Consider the following 27,736-nt stretch of genomic DNA (forward strand, 5'->3'; position numbering starts at 1 on the left):
ACACGGATCAATGAAGTATTTTGGGGAAGTATTGTTCTCTTTTCCAGTTTTACACGGACTGAAAACAACTTCTGCAAACTTCTACACACACACACACCACAAGATCCGTGATCTCAAAATAACAACATGTCCATTCACGGCCCTCTGAGAGCCCTTTCCCTTGACGGATGATGTAGAACGAGGCTGACAAACCGCGCAGAGCAACAGGTGATCTACACTCACTCAATTCTACACTCACTCAATTCTACACCTACAAAGTACCGGCTAAACCCGGCCAATCAGCGCAGGTGCTGGACAGGGGGTGTTTCAAATAAGGTGGCAGTCATTGGACACGTACAAGTCGCTCGCCCCCTTGTGGCCAAGGAAAGTCTTGCACCACAAGTGCAAACGTGTGATATCCTATTGCATTGTCTCAAAACAGTGGTGTGCGTTCATACCGATGAGACCTCCTCCGCCTGCTCCTGCTCCCTGCTCGCGCAGCTCGGCTCGGTTACACTCGGCGCCTTGCACGAGCGAAATGCAAACCCGAGTCGTTTAATTCGTTTTTTTTTTTTTTTTTTTTTTAAACGGGGACTACAATGTCCCAGAAGAGGGAAGTGAACTCTTGCCCGGACGGGTACAGGGTCCTCAGCACGAGTGAACTACGGGAGCTTCTTCAAGATGAAACAAAAATGGACAAGATCGTGCGCCTCAGTGAAAAGGTGAGATATTTCTGCTTTGGAATTACGACGTGAACTGCACTGGTGCGCGCGCTCTTCCCTTTTCTCTCTCTCTCTCCCTTTTTTTTTTTTTTAACCATGCATCTTTTTGACCGTGCAGATGTTTGGCCAGATTTCCGCTGTACCGGCGTCCAGACCCGCATTCCCCCGCACTCACCGGGGTCGGATTTACGACGCAGTCGTATCGTTTTCTCTGCGGCGTGGTTGGCATCGCTAATAAGCGCGCGCGGATTTTTTTTCTTTCCTCTCTCCCCTCAATGCAGTTCCAAAAATGCCCCCCCCCCAAACCCCCCAGCTCAACAGATAGGCGCTTTAATAGTCTAGATCTCACCTCGGGATTGATTGCGTCATGAATGAACCCCGCATTAATGAATTCATCGCAGCCTAATCACGTGTTTTAAAGTTTGAACCCGAGTTGCATTTCCACGCAGGGACTTTTCACGGATTATCAGGCTGTGATCACGTTGCACGCGCTCCATCCAGCTGTGTATGAACTCTGCTGGCTGGTTTTGACATATGGGCATGACAGCAAGGCATGGCACTTCTCATCATGTCCACCATCAATTTCATATTATGACTACATGACTAATCAGTGTCTAATGGCGTGGTATTAGACTTTGGAACAGAAAAGGTTTTAAAGGGATACCTTGGCAATGGATTTTGATTTTGATGATCACACAGCAGCTTGATCCATATCCAAATGGATCGATCTTGCTGAAAAGAAAACCCCTAATAGAAAGCGTCGCAGTATTTCTATTATTGTAATGCTTATAATGGGAAGCGTATTGGTTTTAATGGAAACTGTAATGGACTGGCACCCTGTCCAGGGTGTACCCCGCCTTGTGCCCGATGCTCCCTGGGATAGGCTCCAGGTTCCCCCGTGACCCTGAAAAGGAGTAAGCGGTAGAAGATGGATGGAAACTGTAATGGTCCGTCTGGTAATTTGTTGCCTTCTATTGGTGGCTTGTTATGTCTAGTGGAGACCGTTAATGGTTAGCTGATGAATTGTAATGGTATTTGTAGTGAAAACCATTAGAATTTCTGTGATGATTGCTATTGTTTTTGTTCAGCATGAGAATGTCCACCATTCTGTTAGGCCACCAGCGGTGGCAGATTTTCAGATTTCCACCTTTAAATCTAAATCACAAGTGGTGGCCCATCGCTGAGGAAATGTCAGCAATGCTGTTGGGTGACTTTGTTTACCCAATGTCATTTTTCCCATTGTGCCACCAGGAGCAACCGACTCTCAGCCACCTTTAAATCCACCTTGCCAAATGTTCTGAAAAGTGCTCTTTAACCACATATAGGCACGGCCAACATAGCCACCCAGAATACACGCTGGGCCGACGTTAGTTTGCTACCTGCATAAGGAGCAAGCCTGAGGTGATCGTGGCAAGAAAACCTCCATGAGAAACCTTAACACGGAACCCATCCTGTTCTGGGCGACACTGCATAGTGGGATTGTAAATCATTACTCTTCTACAACATACATCCTATAAAGTCAAACAGTACTAAATTTATTGAACAGATGTTCAGTTCGTGCATGTTGTGAATAAGAGTCCTGGCATGAGCACAAGACTTTAAGTCTTTATGATACAGAAACAGTTCTCATGTACAAATCTACTCTATCCAAATCATATTATGTCCTGACGCGAAGGCGAGATTCGAGCGCTGCTAATTTGTATTTGCATTGGCCGTCGTCCACTTGGGTGGAACATGTCGGCAGGTGTCACCCTTGAAATAAGCCTTGCCTTTCCAGTTGCTGACCGATTATGTTTCCGAGAAGCCTGTGCCTTGAAGAATCATATGTAGCTGATTAAATCAGAACCGTAGCACTGCATGGATTTAAATAATAACATGATATTAATAATAGAGCAATTCCTAACCCACCGTAACGCTATGTTGTGGCCGTTCGTTCCGCAGCACCACTGATAACCCATCATTCAAAACAAAGTGCGTGCAGTCTTTGTTTTTTTTCTTTTCTTTTTTGTTTTGGCGTCTCTGAACACTCAATCTTTTTGCAGCCAGAGTGCATATTCACAGCGTAGGGAACATTTTATCTTTTAAAAATGTTTCCTGTGTGTAAACGTGCTCCATCCCCGACTGCACTGCTGAAAGTTTATCACCGCCGACCAGCCGTGGGGCTGTGCAGGGTCACGTGACGCCTTGCTCTGGCGCTCGAGCCTCGTCGTTGGCGAGTGATGCACGACGCGCGAGCCGAGTCGCGATGCCTAAATTCATTAGCGCGCAAAGGTCTCCAAGGGCAACTGCTCGGGGACTGCTGTAACGGCTCAGTGAGACGGATGAGAGTCCTCGCCTGAGTGGGTTTCGCTTTACCGTGTACATTACCTGGCATTGTTGTCTTGAAACACTATTCAAGTATGCAAAGCTCCCGTTTGTCTACTTTTAGCAGCGGAGATGAATGAGAGCTTGTTTTCTCATTACGCCGAAGTAAATAAAGGGTACACTTTATAATCTTCACAGAGTCCTGAAGAATTTGGCAAATCCCCCCCCCTTGTAAAACTCTCATTTACGACTTTGACTTGTAATTCACACTTGGCGTGATTTCAAGTGCTCCTGGTGCATATCGCCAACTAAGATGGATGCTGTTCTTGTCGGAATACAGAGAGCCGTGTCGTTTTCTTTGTTCATTTTGTCTCATTTCAATCGCCGTACTGGATATCCTGTGTTTCCAAGTCAAACGCAGTGGTCGTGTGTAACATATTTATTATTTCTGACCTGCAGGGCCGTAACCAGGATCACCATTTTAGTGCAGAAACGTGTCCTAGTTAATACATCACAATCGCAGTATTGCCAGTTTCTCATGCCTCCATTCTTCCACTTCTTCTGCACTGACTCTTGTTAGACCGTTTCATTTTACTGAGGTAAATACTGTATTGTGGTTTAATATTTACGTTCCTTGTTCATTTCTGAATGATGTTACATGATACTATGTCATCAATAGTTAATAACACACTTTTAATCGTGCTATTACGGAAGTTATGTGGGAAGTGGCGGTACAGCGGTTCAGGTTTAGGCGACTGATCGTAAGGCTTACGATGACTTCCCATCAAATTCCCATTAAGTGTTTATTTATAGCCATGTAAGGAGCTTGTAGCGTCACCTGATCAGCTAACATTACTGCAGACAGTAAGCTGATCTGGCTAGCAATGTATATATATATATATATATATATATATATATATATATTAAAAACAAGTACAATCTGAGACGAACATGCTACAAACTGCTAATTTCCCTTATAAACAATCACATATATGGTATATATTGTCTCATAACCTCACACATTTATATCATCGCTGTGTCAGATGCGTTCCATACCGTACCTACTGTAAGAAATGAAAGTCCTCTCATGAAAGATGAACATAATAGGCAGTTAGGTCTATGAGCGATCTTAAAGTGTGCTTAAAGTGTGAGGTCAGCTAGTCGTGCTCATGCGGACATGTTACAAATATCGCTCCTTGTTTAATGTGACGCTTCACCCTAAAACCATCGGAAGTCATATTTCACCCTCCGTAAACAGAGCTCCAGACGAAAATATATTGCAGGTCATGTTCATTTCCTTGACCAGACTTTCTCGGTTTTTAATAAAGTAGGTGTTGCTGTGTCTGCGCTTTCAGCAAGGGGGTGTCGAAATGTGTTGATAAATCGTACAGCAGATGGATTTTGACTTGATAAATCCAGAAAAGTGCAGACACAGTGACACCGGTTTTATTGAAACAGACTCTGCTTGAGGAAATCACAATCTTTTTTTTTTTTTTTTTTTTTTTTTTTTTTCTTCCTTCCTGTTCGATTTAGTTACGGATTGAGGTCTCGTTGTGGGTTGAAGCAGTCTATAATTTTAACCGATGAGTGGAATCAGACGTGTGCAGAAGCGAGTTCTCATCACTTATAATGCTTTATACCACAGCGTTGTTGAATTCTCCAATCTGATTGGTTAAAAAGCTGTTGATGTGCTGTTCTATAGCAGCAGTTTGGTTAGTAGTGCCAGCTGTGAGGCAGATCACGGGTTTATATTAACGCGCTCGTTCTAATACATTAGACGTTTATTTATCTGTGTGGAAGGACACTCAGGAGAGTCGGTCAGAGGTCGAGCTGTAACATCTGTGGCACATTTTTTGAATTTTTCAGACACATCTTCATGTGCTAGAGGGTTCAGTTTCTCCGTGACATGACAAGCTGCATTTTTTTTTTTCAGTCTTAAGCCGGGTGCACGCTGTGCGATTTTTTTTTTTTTTTTTAATAGTCTTTCGTGACTGTCGCTTGTCAGACATGATCCTCGCTGTAAGCCGTGTCACACTGTAGGATTTCAGTTGTCATTAATGTCAGACGGTACGCCAGTCAAGACGTGAATAACGGACGCACGCAAGAAGACTCGCTACAGGACCGTTCCTCAAATCTTCTGACGCTGCCAGAATTTAATCGGAGGAAAAATGTGATCGCGACGGCCGTTAATCGGAACGCGTCAAACTAACGATCAGAGACTACAGATTTTGGCCTAGGATTATAGGGATCTTTGTCTCGGACGACCAAACCGTGGCCACAATCGTACAGTGTGAACCCAGCTTTATTAACTTTGAGAGAACGAGAGGCCGGTTCCTGTGGTATAAACGACTTGGGACGTTCTGTTGCTGGAAAAAAAAAATCGACTTTGGGGTGTAACAATCTTCACATCACATGCCGCATCACATTTTCCTATAACAGCACACAAAAAACCTTGTGTTTAATGTCTTATTTCACAGTAGATCTTGTGGGACAAACCCAGGTCTGTTTGACCTTAAAGTTGAGTTTGGGGCGCTTTTAAGGCGCTTTAGCCTGTTTCAATTGAATCCTGGTGTGTTTACTCTCTGGTGTTTGGGCAGGTGTAAATATTATAGTAGTAGTACAGTATAAAAACAGTCGGGTTTTACTTGTCTAGACTGCTGTCTGTATGAAAACCGTCTGGACTAATCCGCTGTATATTTCGTTAAACTGTTTTAAAGTCACCATTTGCACCAAGATCGCAGGCAAAGGGTTATCATGGTGCAATCACAGAAAACTAGAGATTTAGGTGGATAAAAAATATTAACGCACATATAGAAAAGAATCCTATAAATCATTCAAGTGCAGCAAACCATCGTTTTTTTTTTTGTTTTGTTTTTACTTTGAACTAAGTAACTCGGAGTTTGTGCTCTGAAAGACAGAAAGCTCAAACGATGAATGATGGCCTGAAATGGTTACGAGTAAAGTACCCAGTACAGCTGTCACTGCTGTCTTCTTTAAAACTTTTATACGCCTGCAGCTCACATTCTGTCCTAGTTCAGTTCCCAACATGAACTCCAATGCAATATGTGCCATTGTCGTTCTTGCTGTCTTTGTGACATTTTGATTGTAAAACATAAAACGCATTGCCAGGGAGCAGAACACACAGTTTTCCATTTTATCTACAAACCTCATTGCCAGGCGACAATGGTAACCAGCTGCCTCTGGTGCTCAGACTGATGATGAAAGTGTTACACGAATGTGCGTTGGTTCGGAACAACAAAATAAAGTCGGAAAGCGAAGCGGGGGCAGCAGGCGGAGGGATTCGGTCTCCGTGAAATCGCCCTTAAAGCAAAAATGCACCCTGGACGACTTGCATATTTATTTGTTTTATATAATTAATTTTCACGGCATACAAACGATTTTTTTTTGTCATTTAATTCTTGAGTTGATTTCTTTCATTGGTTTCTTACATTACCCACAATACCCACGTGGGTGCCAGTGGCATTTAGCCCTCGCTTCATCTCTACGTAAAGAGACCGACGCGGCAGCGCTTTAGCGCTTTCATCTATCCAGCTCTCACACCTCTGCTTAAATACATCAACGGTATCACGCTTGTCATCTCATAGATTTGGCTAACTAGCCAAGCCGAGACTCTCCTGTAACCCTGTAGCGCGACTGTGTCATATAGCTGCATCGCATTCTGGAACGTTGAATTAGGGCTGCACGATTATGGCCAAAATGACAATCACGATTATTTTCATCGATATTGAGATTCATTGATTTTTAGGGACGACATATTTTTATTGCGCTTTCACATTTAAATAAACAGACCGCTGCTTTCACCTCCATGTTGTGCTACATTCCTGCTCATGTACAAATCTTTGCATCAAATTAGACCGGTCCTTAAAGTGCATCATCTCGTAGAAGCAAAATATAAATAAAATTGTACCCAAATTATAGGATAAGTCAAAATAATAACGCCATCAACCAAATGAAAATATCAAATTCATCTACATTGTTTTTTTTTTTTATGGGGGGGGGGGGGTTCAGCGTGATGACGGTTAATGTCCCCGACAATGTCTGTAGTCCCATTTAGCAACATGTTAACAATTTTTCAATACACGTAAAAACTTTATAAAAAAAAACAAAACAACCTCACGAGTGGGGTTTTAGTGGTGTATTTTATGTCGTAGAATAAAACATGAAAATATATTCAGCTCGTGTTCACCACACACCTTATTTCAGGGTTTTAACCAAAATCCCATTCAAAAAACCCACTGACTTCGGGACGATGGAATCGGAGTGCTAAAATGCTAACCCGTTTCCCGGTTTTTAGCGTTACAAAATGACGCCATCCCTGTGAGCGTCGCTCTATGGTGACAGGCTGTAAGTTTAGGAAGCGCTTGATCTGATCTGCAGCGGAGTTTTCTATGAGCGGAGGACGTACTTTAAACGTCAGTATCGCAGTCGATCGTGTTCGTGTAATCGTGGGCAGTCAAAATCGTAATCGAGATCGATATTCGATTAATTGTGCAGCCTTACTTTGAATCCAGTATTTGCACAAATCTCTCAACTACTTCTACATTAGATTTAGTATTAATATGATTGCTGGACAACGGCGCGTGAGGAAATAAGTTCTTGTTCTTTTGTCCTTAGAAGCTGACGGCAAAACTTGACTGTTCTACTGTATGTTTGAGACGTTATTGGACATTTCACATATTTCAGGGTGGAGTTTTCCTTTAATTATCTGATGCCTTCATGTAACAAACCTCTGGGAAAATAGCCTAGAATACTATGGAATTGTTTCCTGTAAGACAGCCTAGAATGGTTACCTGTAAGACAGGTTTACTGGAAAAATAGCCCGTCAGTAACGGTTTGCTTTCAAATACAGCTGATACTCAGCATTTAGCCAAAATTTAATCCAAGTAAATCCTTGAAACTGGATTTTAATCCAAGGATTGGTTTGACTACTTAAGCTATGGCAAGTTTGCATGCTTTCTGATTTGTCAAGTCAGTTTGTTCCTCAAGTCAAGCACATCAGACTAAACAATGCATTTAAATCCCCAGACACAATAAAACTGGAAAAACACCCCCGTCCATCCAACGCAAAGGACCTCGACTTTATTATCTGACTGCCACCCAAGCGCATGACTTCAAAGTGTGTTTCCAGACTGTTTGGTCTATGTAGCTTGCTGTAATACCCAAATAGCGTGGCTTTGGAGTGTTTGAAGGATGCAACTGCATTTTTCTCACAGCTGGTGAAAGGCTACAAAAAGGATTTTAGACCAAGTGAATCATTTCCAATAAACCGGATACACAGTAAAAAAAAAATTAAAAAAAACTAACTTTGACCGATCTGCCATGGTAAACAGCTCTATATTCATTTTATGGACTATATATCATCTTAATCACACGGCCTCCTGAGACTTTGTATCCATGAAGTGAGCAGACAGAAATCAAGCGCTAGAGGAAATGGATAATCCATGTTGATTCCTGTTTAGGGTAAGACTGGGAGCTGTTCAGACTGCACTCTGTGCTGTGCTGAGATTGTCAGAATCACAGCAAGAGAGGAAACAGTGGAAGAATAAACACAGTGTTAAGTCTAAGCCAGTGATGTCTTCTGAAGATGGGCCAAATGCTCGGGATTCCAAAGGCTCTGAAATTCAGCGGTCGTGGTTGACGCTGCGATCTCGTTATCCGAGATCGGATTCAAACGGGCCGAGAGACGGCAAAAAAAAAATAAAAATAATCGAAATAAAATGGATGAAGCTCAGACGGTTATGGACTCCGGGTGAGTTATGACACATCTGCAAAGTCAGTAGGCCGGCGTATTAAACGGTCAGGAAGTACGTGCAAGTAATAGAAAGTAAGAGACGAACAGACGACTTTGTAAGTCATTTGCAGCGGTATGCATGTTTTTCCTGGTAATGGCATGGCGTCAAACCACATCCTTTACGAAACACAAGGTGCAAAAGAATCCCTTGTGGTACGAGTTCAGTCTGGTAGGTGAGAATTAATTGTGCTTAAAGGAAATAAAAAATGATTTAATTGTTTGAATGTATACCTTAGGCAAATATAAAGAGTTGAAATCAGTGAATGCCTTTGAGCAGTATTTGACGTAGAATGAACTAGAACGTTCCTCTGTAAACAGGACCAATTACCATGCATGTCCTAAAACGAATTCAAAGGCTTTGGACGCCCCCTTTTTTTAAAAAAAAAACAAACAAACAAACTTTTTCATCATTCTCTGCAAAACCCTGAATATTCATTAGTCCAGTATGGCACCTAATTAAAACCTGAATGCATCATCTGCTATACCATACACAATCAAGCTCAAAAAAAACATGCTCCTTCTTTCCAATCCGATGAATATTCATTAGTGTAGTGTTGGCGACGTAAGTGCTATCCTTCAAGTGTTGGATAGCTTTATTTTGGGTGGCACAATTAAGATGTAGATCCATAACCATACACATGCAAAAACCACAACAATTAAGAACGTTCAGAAATGAGCCTTATATCAACAACTTTGTGCCGATCAGATACATTGGAACCTATGATCGTGAGCCAGCCGCTTTCATCAGCTTAAGTATTTGGCACGAATCATGATTTCTCGGCAATCGTAATGGACGTGCCGTGATATCGGAAACATAGAAGCGTTCAAGGCAGATCAGATTTACAGCACGCAATAGCTCAAGTCCAGTGGAAGCCAACTTTTTTTTTCTCTCTCTCTCTTCTGGAATCAGATTCATTACCCAATCCATTCGTCATTTTGTCGTCTCTATTGCCGAAAAGGTCTCGAGATGTTTAGATGATCCATCTCGGCTCGTACAGCTATTTAGTGGTGGAGAATATGGGTGTCTCTAAAATGGATGGAGAATCCTAGAGGGATTCCATGGGAGCAGGGTTGGCTTTTATTTAGACTGTGAAACCAAAGAACCGGAGAATAATAACTGCTCATGATGGGCTTGCATACAGAACTGTGGGGTGGTTTTTCTCACGCTAATGTAGAACAGGCCTTGAGATCCAAGTAAGGAATAAAGCATGCTGGAACATGCTGTTATAGGATAATAATCAACAACAGGGTGGTGCGATGCCACACAGAGTTACTGTTTCCAATAGCATCATGGTCTGAAGTGTTGTGTTTTGTTTTTTTGTTTTTTTTATTCCTCGTATAGCACGTTCATTTGCCAGTCTTAATTTCGACATTTTAAAAATGTATTTATAGTCGTGTTTAATGTTTCAGAAACTCCGCGAAACAAGTTCATTTCCGATTACATTATAAAAGCTGTAAACAGTCATTCCCTAACCAGCCTCACTTAAATAATTTCCTTAATAAGACCAAAAAAAAAGAATTGCAGCTTATCATGTTATCAGGAAACCGGAAAGCCTTCTGTCTTGAAGACTTTCCTGTGGTAGAAGTGTCACGGTTTCATCTCACACTGTTACTGGAGACTCCTTCCGAAGAGTCTAAATAAAACGTCTCCTCACAGAATGTTTTCGACGTATTAGATAAAGCACACGGTTTTCAGTGCCTTTAAACCAGAAGTACTGTCCGAGCTGTCGTTCGCAGAAAATGAATCGACACCTTTTGAGCATTCAGCAGCGCTTTGGTGTAAAGCATTTGAAAACATTCTTTGTGTCGGGGATGCCAGTCACAACAAAACATGCAAACACGCGGGTTGTTTTGTCTAAGGTGACTCGGTTGATTCGTGTTTTTGAATTTGTCAGTGGTAAACAAGCACAGTGATGCTTATACGTTCGCCGCTGTAATTATTTTGTCTTAGAAAAGCTTGTTCCAGACACACACACACAAACACACACACAATTTCCACTCAGTGGCTTTTCTCCGAGAGGCACCATTTGTTATGTAGAAATTTAACATTTCATTTTCAATCAGTTAAGACCCATGGATAGAGAAAAGAACCATGTGAGTCTGTGTTTGATTCCAAGCCATGCATTTGCGTTAATTACAAAAGGATTACCTAAGTGCACTAAGTTTGTCTGGGGAAAAAAAAAAACCAAAAAAACAGGTGCTGTTGTGTGGGGTGAAATGTAGAATATTAATGATGATTAGCTGCAGCGATGAATTGCACTGTCGGTGCCATGAGGCAGGGAATTTACAAAGGCAGTACATGGCCCTGCTGAGAGAGATAAAAAAAATAAATAGTTTTTTTTTTTTTGAAAAGTTTGAAGTTGGAAGCTATTTTCACAAAAAAAAGGAACCTTACATAACCCCCAAAAGAGAGATTTTTAATCAATTAATTAATTTATTTATTATCAGTCATGCTCTTTTAGGTCATCCTAAGCAGCTCAAGTATGGCTTGTTTGTGTGAGCGTGCAGAAAATCTTCTTGGCGGTTTCACTTTTCCCTCTTAGGAAAAATGGAGAGTGAAATGGAAATGGATCTAGTGGGGATACCAGAGCGGTGTTTGAAGTTATACTGAGGAATAGCAACAAAGGCAATATTCTCCTATTCATCGAGCAAATACAACATTAATCCTCTTATATGCTCTGCTAAGTACAGTAAGGCTCTGCGATATTGAAACACATGAAACTAGTAGTTAAGGCCACCTCCTGGATTCATCTTAATATTTCTGGCTTAAACTAGGGGAAAGAAACACAAATTCCACAAAATTCCAGGACGACCCATACCTCATACTCTGGCACGGGCAATTATGCTTAGCGTAGAGAATGTGGTTTTTCGGGATGGCTGAACTTTTTGCGAATGCTTTCCATTAGGACGTTGGTTTGGAGGTTTGGATTCGTCTCTGCCGTTCCCCAAAGGGCTGGAGTTAGTGGTCTTGGGCAATGTCATGGAGGGCAGAGTTACCAAATGACGTCCTGAACTGTTAAGCAACACATCGTGTACAGGAGTTTTATAATTAGATCTACAGCGAGTGAGTCGTGGCAGACTGAGGCGGTTGTTCATTAAATATCGTCTCCACCACAGCTTCAGGCCTTGGCTCTTCCTGTGTGAGTTAAATATTGTCTTTCATCTGGAAGTCATTCATTTGCACCCACAGCAATGAGTTGGATTATTGGCTTTCGAAAGGTTTTTTTTTGTTGTTGTTGTTTTTGAACGAGGCATCTAAGATGCTTTGTCTATTTCTCGGTGATTCTTTACAGCCGTTCCACTTGCTTGTACAAGGAACACCGAGTTCCATTAACTTAACCTCCTAGATAAAAATAAATCAAAAGCCTGAAAAGGGAATTAAGCAAAACCCCTCTCAACTGAAGCTAGTGCCAGGTTTATAGCTCAAAGTTTACAGCTATATGGTTCCATGCCAAACCCTTTAAAGCATTCACTCTGTCCCTATGAAACACGAGCAGCGCTGTAGCCTTGACCTGGAATTCAAGCTCAATACCCAGCAAGGTGGATCGCCACACCGGTATGAAAAGGCCTGTGGCTTGTACAGGCTCATGGGTGGTCTGCGGTCACAATAAGACTTGTCTACTCATTTTCAAGCTTTCTTCACCATGAATAGTGTGAACTGTCTCCCTGTGACCCATCTGTGGCTCCATACACAGATTTGATTCCTCTCACACTGCTTATGCACATAAATATAAATTTAAAAAAATCCCCAAGAGCTCTATGTGCTAGCATTTCCTCTCTGCTGTAGTCAGACCTTGAACACTGTGTCATGTGTGGAACTGTTGCAAGGCACTGTTGTTGGTTTATTGGGGTCCTGGTGGACAATAAAAAGTCTTGGACATGGGAAAGTTGGAACGCAGTGTGTGCAGGTGTGGATCAGAGATGTAAATCAAGAACAGGAAGAATGAAATTGTTGACTGGCGGAATTTTTTCCGTGTGTAAGATGATGTGCTTTGGGATGGAGTTTCGTTAAGCATTTGTGTGATGGGTCCTTCAATTAGATACAAAGGCTTATTTCCTGCCTTTGTGTTCACTCTTTTTCTAGTTTCTAGTGTTTGCTCGTTGTGTTTTCTTTGCAATTTTGGGTCCCACCTTAAAATTTGATTAGGCTTTGTCTCAAGACCTTAAACTTGCTCCACCTGTCCAATCCTAACAAACGGACGGAATCGCCTGTTGTTCTTGGCTTTCGTGGTTTAATTGGGAATTTGTGTTCAGTTTCAGGAGCTGCAGGTGGAGAGGGAAGCCATGCTGGTGATTAATCGAAGTCTCGCAGAAGAAAGCCTTGCACATCGGCCCCGGCTCCAGAACGGTAAACTTCAATTGGCTGCTAAGTACGGGGAACTCGCAAAGCTGGCCGCTTCCTACAGGGAAAAGCAAAGCCGACTTGGTGAGTAACCGTGCTGAATATGCCAAGGATCTCAGTTCACACGACTTAACCGTTGTGTTGTTCTGCTACCTCTTAAAGTACACTCGTGGTGAGTTCTAACAACGGATGAAAGCATGACCTGATTGTTCACTGGTCCTCAGTAGCTGTCCTTCATTTTTAGGATCGTTAGTATATTTGTGTGACGCCTTTTTTAACCGTCAGTGTTGTTCATTGGAGTGAGCTGTGTTAGAAACACTAAAGCCCACGCGCTTTATCCTTACACACACACATTCAGGACATGTTCCAGAGGGGAAAAAAACAAAGTGAATTAATAATGAGCCAGTGAGCAGCGCTGTACACAGTGCTGTCTTCACCAAGATAGAAAATCCTTGATGGAAGATGTGATCAGCACACCGTTTCAAATGAAAGCTGTCATTAGTGCACCGTTATTTTTATCATTCGCCCATAAAAAGCCCATGTTAAGAACGGCATTTGGACACTCTCAGCACCTGCTAGTGATATTTCGTCATTGCGAGGTGAACTTGTTCCATAATAACATGACCCGATGGTCTGGTGCCACCTTATTCATGAGGTGAACAGACGACTGTTGGCATTCCGACCTCTTCCTGAACTGATCATCCACACATCCCTTAGCACTAGAACAGCCCACCCTATCGACCCCTCCATCCAGGGTGTGGCAGAGTAATTCGGTCCCAAAGGGTGATCCGAGGTCATCAGGTCTCCACCTGGCTTTCCCACCTCCTTTCAACAGGGGCCAGGAATAACTGCTGTTAACCAAAGCAGGCCTACTTAAAGTGCTCAAGTTTCATCGCCCTAACTGAACCACACAATATTAAGCGAGCAGTTTGCATTTGTTGTTCTTTCCTCAATCATTCTAGCCAGAATAAGAGAAATATTATTATCTTCCTCTTCACTGTTCCTCTCTTGGCTAAAACTTTAAGTTTGTCTAGTTCTCACACCCCATTATTTTTCTGTGGTCTGTAATGACCCCTTGGGTATTATCAGCTAATAAAAGTTGAAGCTTGTGGAGATTTTCTGAAAACTAGAGAACATCTGATGGTAAACTGTGGACGAGGTGACCTCGATTGCAAAGTACAAGAGCCAATTTAAACGAAAAAGAACCAACAAGAACAGTGAGCGAGTCTAAACCGCAATGGTCTGGACACTGGGTTTGAACAGGATGACTGCCCATGCTTGCCTGCACTGGTGTTTGCTGGAAAACAAAAGGCTGTAATTAGAACGGCCCTGCAGGGACCTCAGAGGAAGATCTCCCACTCCCTCTCTTTCTGTCTGTCTCTCCCTTCCTATCTTATGTCGGCTTGGTCTGTTTACACTCCCAGCCTATGAAAGATTCAAAGCTGTTGGACGCACTCATATTCCTCCTGGCTGCATTAATTCTCATTAAGGAATGAGAAGCCCTGGGGAGCTACCTCGGCAACAGCCCACCACGATCCTTAAACACCTCTTACCCTCCTTCCTTAAACACCCCTTTCCATCTCCATTTGTAGAGGGAGTCTACATTCCAACTCTCAGCCCAACAAAGCCAATATGAATTATTTGTTGACATTTTCCCAGGACCCTCCCTGCCATTCTACAGACGCAAATGGCGAGGCAGATCCATTTGAAAGGGCCTTTGTTTGGACCACTACCTCCAGTGCAGTTCAAAGAACAAAGCCCAAGATTTGCAAGATTCTCAAAGGTCTTGAATGTGCAGGTTTAGTGTTCACTAGTCCATATCGCCAATGCCATCTTCATAGCACAAGAAGTGCTGTTCTATCAACACAGTCTTTCTCTGTTCCTCTCTTTCCCCCTCGGAGCAGCTGGCCAGTGATGGAAGAAGGGTGGAATGTTCACCTTCCTGTCACCATGTTGCACACGCGAAGCCGCTTCTCCAGCTGCAGCCTGGGGCAGGATGGGTGGGAGAGAGATCCTTCCTCCAACTCTGAACATCTGATTCTCATTCCACCACGGCTACAGGAAAAGTGTGACCGAACGAGAGATACACGTTGAAAAGGACTACATTCCCCTGCACGACTAAGGGAAAAGCCTTGTCTTATGTCTCCGAGCTTTGCATAACCAGGCTCAGACATCAGAGGTGTCAAGAGGGAATAACGCCTATGAAGAGTAGTTCAGTTTCAGGCTTAGAATCTTTAACGGTCTGTTCGAAATGTTTTGCAGGGTTGTTTTTTTCTCTCTCTCGGTATAGTACCGTCACTCTGCTGCTGATGCCTTTACTGGCATACAGATAAGCTTCCTCAAAAATCTTCAACAACATTGTTCTGCTGCTATGCCACATGTTTCCAATAGCACATTCTTGGCCTACATTTTTCTCTGGAGAGTGACATCTTTGGTATGCTTTAGACTATTTGTTCTGCTTGTAAAGCAGCGGTAGTTGTCATAGTTTTGTAATGTGACATAGCAGCTTGGCCTGCTGCTGTCGGACACAGGGAAGCTTGTTTCTGACCATTTTAGCAAGACCGCTTGTAGAAAGACTGGTCTACATACCCATCTGGAGCATGTAAAATAAAGAAATGAGGTGGAAACAGGTGGAGGGATTTGGGGGGGCTTAGGACAAGGCGGAGACGTAAATCATCATCTAGCGTCAAAAAGGGATCAATTCTATTTGAAAGCTCTAGTAAATCAAATGTAGCAATCTATAGCCTAGATGAAGGCTTCACTAACTGTTTAGTATCTGTGAGATTATAATATTTCTTTAGAATAAAGAAAAAACCCTTAGAATAACCTTACTGGTAGATGTGATGCTATTTACAACAAAAGCAGGATGATGGTGGCGTCAATAACTGTGTACAGATGTTCTCGATTGACCAGGACATGAAAATATTGAAGCCATGCACATAAGTTCATTATTGTCCAGTTGAACTTCCTACATGTTTGGCCATTCTACCTCTTTCACATTCAAATAAGGCTTCATGAATCCCAATCAGGGTTGCCAGGTCTCAGCAAACATTTTAAACCCAATTAAATCGCAAAAACTGCACCAAAATCGCTGAAACAAGCCACAAATGTTCAGGCATTGGAACAGGAAGATGTATTTTCTTCTCAGGCGTTGCATTGGAAACAAGGCACCGTGGTGTGCGTCCCCTGGTACGGACATTATCCACTCCTTAATCCCCCTTTCCGTCTCCCAATCCTTGCAATATATCTTACAAAAGAAATGGTTATGTACATGGTGTATACAGTATCTGCACTTACACTTTCCCTTTGTTTGCCTATGTTTGTGGAAATTGATTAGAGATCATTCTGATTATTTGCTATAAAACAAGATCTTGGCGGCCACAGACTACTTTTAAACTAGCCCCCAAAAAATTCCACCCGAAGACTTGCTTCGTATCACCCACAGCCTTGTTTCAAAATTAACCCAATTTGGTGTGAATCCTGAAACCAGTGTGCCGTAATATACACTAACTTATATCATTTGATAGCTAGTGATCTGTGCTGAGATTCATTACAGCAAGAAGAATGGAAACTCAAAGGGAGGTTATAACACTGCTCAAGGTAGAAAACGAAATCTGTCAGATTATATTGTTCCTCTGGGTTCAAACGAACATTACCATAGCTATTATATTACCATTAATGTCTACTGTCTAGCTGGCTTACCATACATTATAATAGTGCAGGAAAAGCCAGTAGAGTGAAAACCTCTCTTAAAATGTCACACACGTGTAGTGCAAAGCTAATACACATCCTTGCTCATGTTACAGTAATTAAGGAATAAAACACAATGGGGTGTATTGTTATAGGTCAATGAGTAATAATCAGTATACCATAGCAGTATGCCAACTGCATGTCACTGCACATCACATAGTTTAAAAAAAAAATAATGTTTTTTAATCCATAATCATTATCGTTAAGTGTAATGGTGTTAATATTTGCACAACATTAAATATAAAATTCAACATGATTTTATTAGCCTATATTATCGGTTACAGGACTGTAGCGGATAATATCGCTTTATACTGTTAGTAGCGGTATTGGTGAGAGAATTTTCATATGGGTTGGGCCCTACTAGAAACCAAAGAGTGTTGGGTGTTTTTTTTTTTTTTTTGTGAGAGAGTGTTATAGTTCTCACTGGTGGGAGAGTTTATGTTTAACAGGATTTGAGTCCCCTGCTTTTTGCCTCTAAGTATTTTAAATAGGACGGGGTGGATATCAAAGTTGGATTAGGGCTATTGAGCTACCCCACACCTTGGCTTAGTCTCTCAGTAGGAGAACGAGGCCTCTCGCAGACGTTTGAAATTCATCCCTTGAAAATCTACCCAACTGCACAAGTCCCTGGAATAATATACTTTCCATTATTTCATCATTGCTAGCCTTGGGTGAGGGTTCACACGAGTTCAAACACACTGAGCGTAAAAAATTAAATTTGAGACATTATTACAAAAAGAACAAAGTGAAGTTTAAATTAATATGCCGTTATGGCACGTTCAGTAAGCATGCTATTGTTGCTTATGGTAGGTTTTGATGAAAACAAGACACGGGCTGATAATATGCAAAGTAAAAAATAACATTATCACGTGTGTAAAACAGCTGCCATGTACTTATTTAACAACATTATGTAAGCTACTTAGCTAATGAGCTTAGCTGTTACTCTTCTAGCAGTAGCTATTTGACTTTAGTAGCTAGGCTAAGTAATTGTTAGTAATACTAAGCACAATCACGCTAGCTACGATTAAGATGTTATATTGTGTAAACCAAGTTAGGTAAAATTAAGCTATTATTTTGTGTGAACTAGTTCCAGAGGTCAATACCAAGCTAGCTAACATTTAGCTAACTCCTCTGTAGCTAAAAGCACTAGTCAGGTTTGCAATTGTGTTATGTAAAACATTAACCAAGTGTAAGCCTTCAGGCTCTCAGTGTTGGTGAGACTTACGTGGTAGGGATTGGCTAGGACAAAATTGTACGGAATAGTAAACATTTCTGTTTTTGTCCAGGGGCAAAAAGCCTGATAACATGTGAACATGCCACTTATCTAATAAATTATTAATAACGATAATAAATTTGCGAAAGGGATAAACGTTTGTAAAAGTGTCTCTTAACACGTGCACTGTCCTAAGCAGTAGACGTGTCTGCTTAAGTAGCCCTTGAGCCTTTTTTTTTTTTCCTGATTCTCTCTCCATCTTTGAGCTCGCATGTATTCATGTGTTTGCATGAGAGGAAACGTTTCCGAAATTGACCCCAAACAGCCGCTGTATAAGGGCCCTCGTGTGCGTCGCCTTTACTCAATCTGCTCCTGTAACGCTCTCACAAGGCTGAGCTGGAGAAATTGCCCGGCTACAGATGTCGGCTCAATGCCTTCGTCAGGAAGTGAGTGAAAACAAGAGCATGAGCAAGGAGTTTGTGCCAGTCGAGCTCATTTTAGCATCCAAACTGGTGCCTGAAGTCATTTTTTCCCCCCCTCTTTTTTTTTTGTTGAGCAAAACAGTTGGCGGTATTTATCTTCAAAAACCACAAGAGAACACCCACTGCTCTGGTGTTTTGACAGGAAGTGTGTATGTTTCGGTGGGGTTGAGTGTGCCTATGCACATGTGAGCAAAAAAAAAAAAGAGCGAGAGAGACCCATTTTCCTGTTTATAGAAGCTTAGCAAAAAAATCTATTTAAATCTATAAAAACTATTGCTTTGTGGAACATCTAACGCGAGACTGTCCGTTATTAATGCCAAAGGTACTGTTCTGATTTTTCAGCTTTCCGTCCTAGCCAAGCAGGAGCTACAGCTGATTTCACTTGTTTAAATCTCGGCCATCAGGTGCGGCCGCGTTTAGTTGAAACGAAAGCCTGCAGTCAGATAAAATCAGACTCCACTGCCGTGAAGTATTCAGATTGATCATTCTTTTGAGCCACGCTTGTAATTTTTAAGTCTACTGGAGCTACTGCTAGTTTCAAACAAGACCCAACCATTGGGAGCATATAAAAGCAAATACTGAAAACGATGTGGTTAGTATGGAGAAATAAAGCAAGTCCCAAAATATGGAATCTCAGAGAAAAGATGCTTTCAGAGAGAAGATAACTATTGGAGAAGAATCAGAAGGGGGAAAAAATCCTTCACGGTGGTTTTCACCAGTGGTTTTTCCTTCTTCTCAGCCTCCTATTGAAGGTTTTGTTTGCGCACCATAAGAACCATTTATTTGCTGCGAATAGAGCTCGGAACCTATAATTTAGTCCTCCAGAAGCCTCTTATGCCTCCAGACCCCTTTATAATCTCATTAGTCCCAATCGTTCCATAGCATTTCGGCAGTCTTTTTACAGCTATAGGTTCTTGGTCGTATCCTGATTGTAAAAAAATAAATAAAAAAAAAGCTGCATTTGTGTGCAGTTTTGTGTCATTCATCTATGCATTTTAATTGAATTGGGACCGTATTCATTTTCAAGTCTCGGTTGCTTTGTTTTTGTGGGGTTTATTTATTTTGGAGGATATCAGGGGGACAGTGTTGACACCATTGTGACAGCCTTGCACTATAGTTCTCGCTTTCCTGGTTCCCACAAGCCTCTAGGTTTTATTGGCTGTAAAGTACCCACCCCCAACACACCCTCCGTCCATGTGAAGTGCCGGAGTCCCGAGGGGCCAACTAGGCAAGTTCTCCCTAGAATGTAGGTCACCTACAGCTGCTCCCTAAGTGAATGTTTCGCTTTGCCTGTCACCTTCGATTACTACTCCTACATCTGGCTAGCGGGGTCATGCAAGTGCCAAGCCATTCATACTCCTTTTACAGCTTCACAAGGTGGAAAGCACTCTAAAGTGATCCAAGCCTGTTTTAGACTGTACGAACTCCAGTTCCCAGACTTCAACGCCACAGACAACCACTACGTCAAACTTCATTTCCCAGCATCCTAATTAAATACAAACTCCACCACACGGCCAGTCACGTGATTAATACCCCAGACCGCAGTCACCCGATTGAGAAACTCAACCCCCCTGTTTGCAATAACACGCTTCCTTTAAACAAACTGGACTTTCATTCGTTCTGTACGAAGTTCGCTCTCCTAGCGCAGCTCTTGTGATGATTCCATGACCATGTATTGTTCATGCACTTTGAGTCTGGTTTTTGCCCCGATCAGTCCCTTGCCCTCGGATTGTGTTTTAGTAAACTCTCGGTTTGCGTCCGACACGTGACTCGTTCCTGACAGCTACGGTGTGCGATTTTTCTCTGTGGCAGCGAAATCAGGGTGAAAAAAATCATACTGTGTAAAACCGGCTTAAGTAGAACAGAGCACACACAGGCAGGGGAGGAAAGATGGCGATGTTATCAGTAGAGGCGACTCTGGCAAGGCAAATTAGTTTTGTTGAATTCTACCGCGTGCAAATCAGACCTTTAAATGTCGCAAGATGTTTAAAGATCTCCCAGCCTGCCGTGCTTGTGTGCATCACATCAACAATTTCCATCTTCACGGCGTGTTCCCAAGCCGAATATGACACGTCAGTCCATTTGGAAGGTATTGTTTTCTCAGGGTTGCGTGGTTGATGAAAAGCTTGCATGCTTTCTATTGTGAGGGGGAAAATTCCTGTATTCAGGTGGCTATGAATCAACACAAGTTCTAACAGGTTTAAAAAAAAAATTTATTTTTTTTTTAGAATGTTTCTAATGCGATCATATAATTTACATACAGTACAATGTAGTAAATGCTACTTTGGCAACCTAAAACGAGGCTTTAAATATAAATATCTCATTTATATCCCAGTATCATGTCCTTATTCCTTTGGCTTCTGACGGTATAGAAATGAAATAAACACAACCCCCAGAAATAACGTTTTTTGAGATTCCCCCAGAGCGACATCGTTTTGTTAATTGCTATAAGTACACGTCTACAAAGCAGACACACACACGCACAAAGAAAAGTTTCCCAACAAAAGAGGCAACATCTGCTTGTAAAATCACAGACGCATATCCACACAAGAGTAAAATGATCAGCCCACCCTTGAGTTGTTGGATATTTGGAGCTGGAATTTTCCCAGGGGCGGAGGGATGGAACTGCTGATCTGGACAGAAATAAAATCACAGTAGCACCTGAAAGGGTGAAATTACCCGTAAAATTACTGCTGACCAAACTCCATTTCTAACAAGTTGGCTTGAATTAAGGAACATAATGGAGGCCAGTTGGTGTCATGGTGCTGACCTGCGCTTGCCCTCCTTAGCTACTAGCGCATACTGTCTTTGCTCATCCTCCCCGTCCCACCCCCCCGAAAGGACTCGGACATGTTAAACTGGCTGGTCGCTATAGCAACCCCACAAGAGCACTCTCTATGGGACAAGACCCCCCCCTGTACTTATTAGTGGAGATGAGCTAACAGAAAATGATTGCTTCCTCTGTCCCCTACAAAGACACTCTCACACAGCAAACAGCACAAGCCCACAGCAACCCATTACTGTGTTTGTGCAAAGCTAACCATCGGGGCTAGTTTTAAAGAAATGTTTGGTGTTCACGCTCTCAACGGCGCCTTGTATTTCTTTCATAGCAACAAACACGATGTGGAAAATCCGTCATAGCCGACCCTCTCGGTGTGAATTTAACTCGCGGTGGTAACGGTAGCTGAAATGTTTTGTGCTCTTTCAGAGACCCACATGCAGAAGCGCGGTCCACAGACGGCTCAGAATCTCCTACAAGATGAGGTGGCACGTGCCGAGGAGCAATCTGAGGTAAACTAGACTACTTATTGACGCACTTTGCAAGCTTCCTCATGTAATGACGGTCAGTGCTACCCGTGTTCTCGCAGCACAACTCGCTGCATTGCTTGCAGTACCACTTATGCAATGCTAAACACACCAGAGAGGAAATGGAGGGGGGAGAAACGGAGAGAAGAAAAAAAAATAACAACTTGGTTAGAAATTGTTTACTGCTTTCAGGGTGACCCAGAAAAGCGTGCAGAGAAACATTATGAACCTCATGTACAAAGCCGTTTCCATTTCCAGGTGTAATCAGGCTGCATTCCGTGTTAAAACCATTGGATGAAATTGGCATACGAATATAACCATCCAGTTCATGCACTTTGGTGAAAAGAAGTACGTGCTTTAATACTGCTTGTCCATTGGGCCGCTTCCGTCCCCCTGTTCGTAGCACGTACTGCAAATTCCGAACATCTCCATACATTTCCCTCAAATCTGACCCATTAAACAGGCCTCTCTCCAAATTTCTGAATCGGACTCGACTGCAGGATGAACGGAATCCAGTCTCATTACACACTTTTCATATAAAGTCTTTTCACACGTATCCTGTTCGTTATCTTCATACAATAGATCAGCCATATTAATGCCTTCCAGACTGTTTATTTGTTCATCGTGAACACATTCATCTCTTTCGTTACTGAATGTGAATTTCCTGTTTAGTCCTACAGTAAGGTGTCGGTCAGCTCACTGCTCGACCGTTTCCACCATTTTGCAGCTCTTAACCTGTAATTCGTGTGTAAACTCGAGTAGAATCCATTTAGCATTCGGATGCGCGAGCGCGTTTTATAAGTCGTGTTTAGCGCTGCACATCATCACGTACGTGACATCTGGCCCTAAATATCTCACTAAGTGGCACAATTTTAATGGGGACTCCAGTCAGATGTAGAACACTATTAATACCTGGGTGTTTTACTAAAACCAGCGGACCATTTTGAAGCCTACTTTATTTAGATAAATTATTGATATAAAGCAAGAGCGCCTCTACAGCAGATACGCCGCAGATAATGTAAAAGTAATGTGGCAGTAAAAGTAAGGCAGATAATAAAAGCTAAAGTGAAAAAACATGTTTTTAGCTGGGGTTTTTTTTTTTGTTTTTTTTTAAATCGGCGATGGAGCCTGATGAACGTTTATTGGTAACGTTTTCCAGATCTGTAGTGCTTTAAAACAAAAGACCGCTTCAAAACTACTTATTTAAAGTTTCATACTGTATATGGAATGTGGAGACGGCTGGCACTAGACGATCTCGAGACACGATTTGGATCATAGTTTATTATTCAGGGATGGTATGAAGGTGGTTCGCGTTCAGAGATTTAAAAACTAGTCATTAAAATTTTACTCAATTGAGATGGTTACAGAATCAATGAACACGGCCTTCTAGTTATTTTCACGTTGCCTCTGACGAGCCACAATTATACCGTATGTGTTTATATTTATAGAGGTTATTAATGAGTTGGGTGTTTTGTTTTTTTTTTTGTCTTTTTGGTCAAATGAATACGTTTGACGTTCGATTCGGTTCGATTTGATTTGTCTGCCACTTTTAACAATAGACGTCATCAACAAAGCAGCTTTAAAGAAATCCAGATATAGATTCAGATCCCTAATGAGTAAGCCAGGTTCGGCGGTTTGTGGCACGCCACAAATGCGACGTGTAACAATATAATCAAACATGCTATTTTTATCCATATCTAACAGCCAGTCTTCCTTCACTGTGGTATTCTCTCAATGTTACGAGCATGCACACACACACACACACACACGCACGCACGCATTCGATAAGGAATGCTTAATTTTTTACATTCTGTTTGCTCGTCTCTCCAAAGATCCACACTATATTCAATATTTAATCTCCTCGCATTAGGAATCCTCCAGATCGAAGCACATAAAGCAATCCAGTGATAACATCGGCTATCCAATTACCATAAACCTGATGCTATTACGTTAACCATAATAGAGTCATGGACAGGATAAAAATGTACACATTTGCTGAGCAGCATGAAAATGACCTTTGTATTCCTCCTGCTGGTGTGGCACCAAACCGAATGAAAAGAACCGTATCAACTCAACAAGACATTATAGCTGAGCTTAACCCTGCTATTATGTCATGGGTCAATTTGGCCCATTTTCACATTTGAGATGTCTGGAAAAACTGCTTAATCTCTCTTTTTCTCTTTGAATTTTTCCCTCATTTCGAGTCATGAACTTACATGCAAAAATACTTCATCGTATGGCTCGTCTCGGACAAGCCGTAATAAAAGTTTACAGTTTTAAGCTGCTCTTTGCTGGGGTTTTTTTTTTTGTGTGTGTGTGTATATTTAAACTGTAGAAGAGATATTTTAACGCATAACGTAATGGATGTAACTTTTTTCCCCCCCGACATAACAGGAGGGTTAAAATTGCTCGTCATGAGCCGTGAAAGCAACACAAACCGATTAACAGGAGCTAAAATCTGTTGAACGCAATATGGCTTCAGTATATGGAGATGATACTCTTACAGTCAGATCTCGCCAGCTTCTCAGCCGGTGTGCACCCGGATCGATCGACGGGCCATAAATAAACATCCTGCTTTCCAGCCCACTGTCAAGGCCTGACTGACAGCCCTGAGACTTCGAGTCATTAAGCTGCTCTGCTCTGATCGATGGCCGGGCTAAATGGATAGTCACCTTGTGCCTGGTATTGCTGTCAGCCAGGTATGAGCAGCCAGCATTTTGTTGGAGGCAAACGTCCCCGTGGCCTATCCATTTACCTGCTGGATTAGAGCCATCGATTTCCTGCCGGAGCAGACAGACTGACATGCAGCATGCTCATATTATAAAAGAGACACGCTAAGCTGTGCAGTGTATATATAAGTTGAGTGACGCGAAAGCGTAAATGAAGTTATATTGACTATATAACATTTGGCTATTTTCTGAGAAGTTTCTAGAAGCTAATTAGTTCGTTAATCCTGAAGGCAGGTATTACTCCGTGCTCAGCAGGGAAAATATTCAGAGTTGTGTCATCCAGAGCTTTAACGTTCTTCTCAGCTGTTCGGTAGAGCACATTTTGAGTCGCTAGATCTGATTGAACAATTGTGTTGAACTTAACTCAGCCTGATTGCGCCATCTGTACGACTCGGTTTAGGTAATGTTATGTTAAAAAGATTCACTAACTGTTGCGGTGTCTTGAAATAGTGTGCCTTTTCAGTTTGCCTTTCAGTTTACAGGAAGTCAGCAACAATAAAGGCACTCCAGACATCCGCCTCTTGGTTTTATTTGACTTTTTCTAAACGTATTTGGTGAATGTATTTATACTTTTACCATAAAGTGACGTTTGGCCTATACTAAAAAAAAAACAACTGTGGGTCTGTTAAAAAACAACAGCATCGTTGTTGTTATTGACCCAAGGAAATAAAAAAAAAAAAGATGCAAAGAAAACAATTTCCCATCGCCTTTTTCTTAGTGAGGATGGTAAAGGGCTCTGAGTCCTTAGTAAGGATTTGATACTGAAATTGCTCAGTATTCAGACCTCGTGTGTAACTACAGACTTAAGCACTATTCAGAAGTTAGATGTAATAGTTGCACAAATGGGGTGGAGTTTGAATGAAGAGGCATGTATTAGGGATGCAGAGTTGTTTAGTGGTTAGCACGTTCGCCTCACACCTCCAGGGTCGGGGGTTCGATTGCCACCGTGGCCCTGTGTGTGCGGAGTTTGCATGTTCTCCCCGTGCTGCGGGGGTTTCCTCCGGGTACTCCGGTTTCCTCCCCCAGTCCAAAGACATGCATGGTAGGCTGATTGGCGTGTCCAAAGTGTCCGTAGTGTATGAATGGGTGTGTGAGTGTGTATGTGATTGTGCCCTGCGATGGTTTGACACCCCATCCAGGGTGTACCCCGCCTTGTGCCCCATGCTCCCTGGGATAGGCTCCAGGTTTCCTCGCGACCCTGTAGGATAAGCGCCATAGAAAATGGATGGATGGACAAATCACAATAGCAGATCCTAATATCCTGCACATAGCCTTGTGGCTTCATTAAGTTTTGCGCACAAATCATTTTCAGATCACGATATATATATATATATATTTTTTTTCTTTAAATGCACAATAACAGGAGGTGTTATTTTATAAGCTGCTGCATAACTAAGAATTAATGTGATAATTACAAGACTCTGATTAGATGTTTATTTCAGTGCTTGCCATTTATTTGCTTGCCGTTTATTCCTGCGCTTGTGATATATCATCATATTAGTATTCTTATTTTTAAGTTGTCTCTTGTTTTTAAGTTACAGCATATTACATTTTACAGCACTGTAAAAAAATTTAAAAAAATAAAAACCCTTCCATTTTCAGTCCATAGTTTCTATCAAGGATTTTTTTTCAGTCTTAAAGGCAGTGGTCTAGTTGTCTAGATGCTATTGGAAAACAGTGCCTCGACACGGACTATATTGTGTTTAACAGGGTGGAAATCAGCGTGAGGCAGCTGGAAGACACAGCAATCATCAATAATTTAATTACCCCGTATTGGGTTGGATAAGGGCCTACCACCTGCTCTCTAGAACAGAATCTCCTGTGGACACGTTAATATCATGTTAAATTAATCACATGCCGTGATCACGCGACTGACTTATGTGTACAGACATGTTAATGTATTGAGTCCCATTCAGGAACTCTTCCTTTGACAAACAGGAAACAAGTACATGAGTGAGAAATGTGTTTCCTGTGAATATTTGCGTTAACAGTGAATTCCCCAGGTTGGGTTTTTTTATTATCATTATTTATTTATTTATTACACTGGAATTATTGTGCTCAAAATAACCAAAAAAAGAGACGTGGTCTGGAACAAGATGAGTCAAAGAATGCTGCATGCTTGTGAATCCGGTCTGACTTCCTGCTCTCTGATAGCTGTTGTTTGACCTCCATAGGAGCTTCTGAAGAGATTCATGGAGGGCCAAGTCCCGCTGGAGGGCTTCCTGGACTCTTTCCAGAGCTTCAGGAAGACGTATCACGTCCGCCGGGCACAGGTTGAGAAGATCCAGGAGCTCAACCGGCCGGAGAGGAAGCAGACCAAGCGCTCGGAGGAGGACGAGGAGGAGGCGGAAGAGCAGAAGAAAAAGGATCAGGGGTCAAAGGAGCTCCGGCCCAACGGCATTACCTCCCACGGGTCGGCTCGCATCTTCCAGGTGCGTTACGGCCTCACGCCGGCCATCCTGGTACCCCTGTCTACGTCCTCGGCTCCATCCACCAGCTTGTCTCCTCTGGACTCGTGCCCAGGACAGCGCCAGGCTTTAGGGCACGGTGCCCCTCATCCGTGCCCTGGGCAACCCGTGGGCCTCAGAGTGATAGGACAGTTACCAGGCTGGCCGATCAGACCGGTGCGGTTACAGCAGCTCTATAGGCCCAGTCCACATCAGCATGAACCTCCATATCGATAACGTCCAAACACTGTGCAGCATTAATGTCTGACTCGAGACCTTTGGGTTAATGTAAACATTTTCATCGGTCAACACAAAGGTCGCTTTCATCCGCCTAAAAAAAAAAGGGAGATGATTGGAAAGCCATAAAATGTCTTGTCTATGTTGTGAACAAGCCAGTGGATTACACAACTCCAGGGCGTCTCTGTCATTGTTGCCTGTTTGTGTCGTTTTGTTTTCTTCCTGTCCCTTTTGTCGGGATATGGCTGCTGCTTTTGTGAAGGAATGAGAGTCGTTAAGACACTGATTTCTGACTGGAAGGACTTGTTTGATGCCAATGATGTTCTGAGAAATGCCAGGCTAATGATATTGCCTTGTTATGGTGATGATAATGATCAATAAAGTCCTATTATAATGTTTATTATAAACCAGTA

At 42.3% G+C, this 27,736-nt stretch overlaps 1 protein-coding gene across 2 annotated transcripts; it reads left to right on the plus strand.

The window, feature by feature from the left end:
• Positions 1-27,736, plus strand: vps37d (VPS37D subunit of ESCRT-I). Of its 2 annotated transcripts, none has more exons than XM_053618347.1 (4): positions 1-701; positions 13,072-13,243; positions 21,813-21,895; positions 26,814-27,736. In XM_053618347.1, the coding sequence occupies exons 1-4, from the start codon at positions 579-581 to the stop codon at positions 27,321-27,323; spliced, it is 888 nt and encodes a 295-aa protein (XP_053474322.1). In that variant the 5' UTR covers positions 1-578; the 3' UTR covers positions 27,324-27,736. The 2 variants fall into 2 exon arrangements, with proteins under 2 accessions (XP_053474322.1, XP_053474323.1); XM_053618348.1 differs by lacking the exon at positions 1-701 and adding an exon at positions 7,404-8,775.

Source organism: Ictalurus furcatus, chromosome 28 (genome assembly GCF_023375685.1).
Source record: "Ictalurus furcatus strain D&B chromosome 28, Billie_1.0, whole genome shotgun sequence".
Lineage (NCBI taxonomy): Eukaryota > Metazoa > Chordata > Actinopteri > Siluriformes > Ictaluridae > Ictalurus > Ictalurus furcatus.

What these genes read in the sequence shown, in the direction of transcription:
- vps37d (XM_053618347.1), top strand. Translation starts at nt 579, where the DNA reads ATGTCCCAGAAGAGGGAAGTGAACTCTTGCCCGGACGGGTACAGGGTC. An exon ending in TCGTGCGCCTCAGTGAAAAG is followed by an intron (nt 702 to 13,071) that starts GTGAGATATTTC and finishes ATTTGTGTTCAG; the next exon opens with TTTCAGGAGCTGCAGGTGGA. An exon ending in GTGCCGAGGAGCAATCTGAG is followed by an intron (nt 21,896 to 26,813) that starts GTAAACTAGACT and finishes TGACCTCCATAG; the next exon opens with GAGCTTCTGAAGAGATTCAT.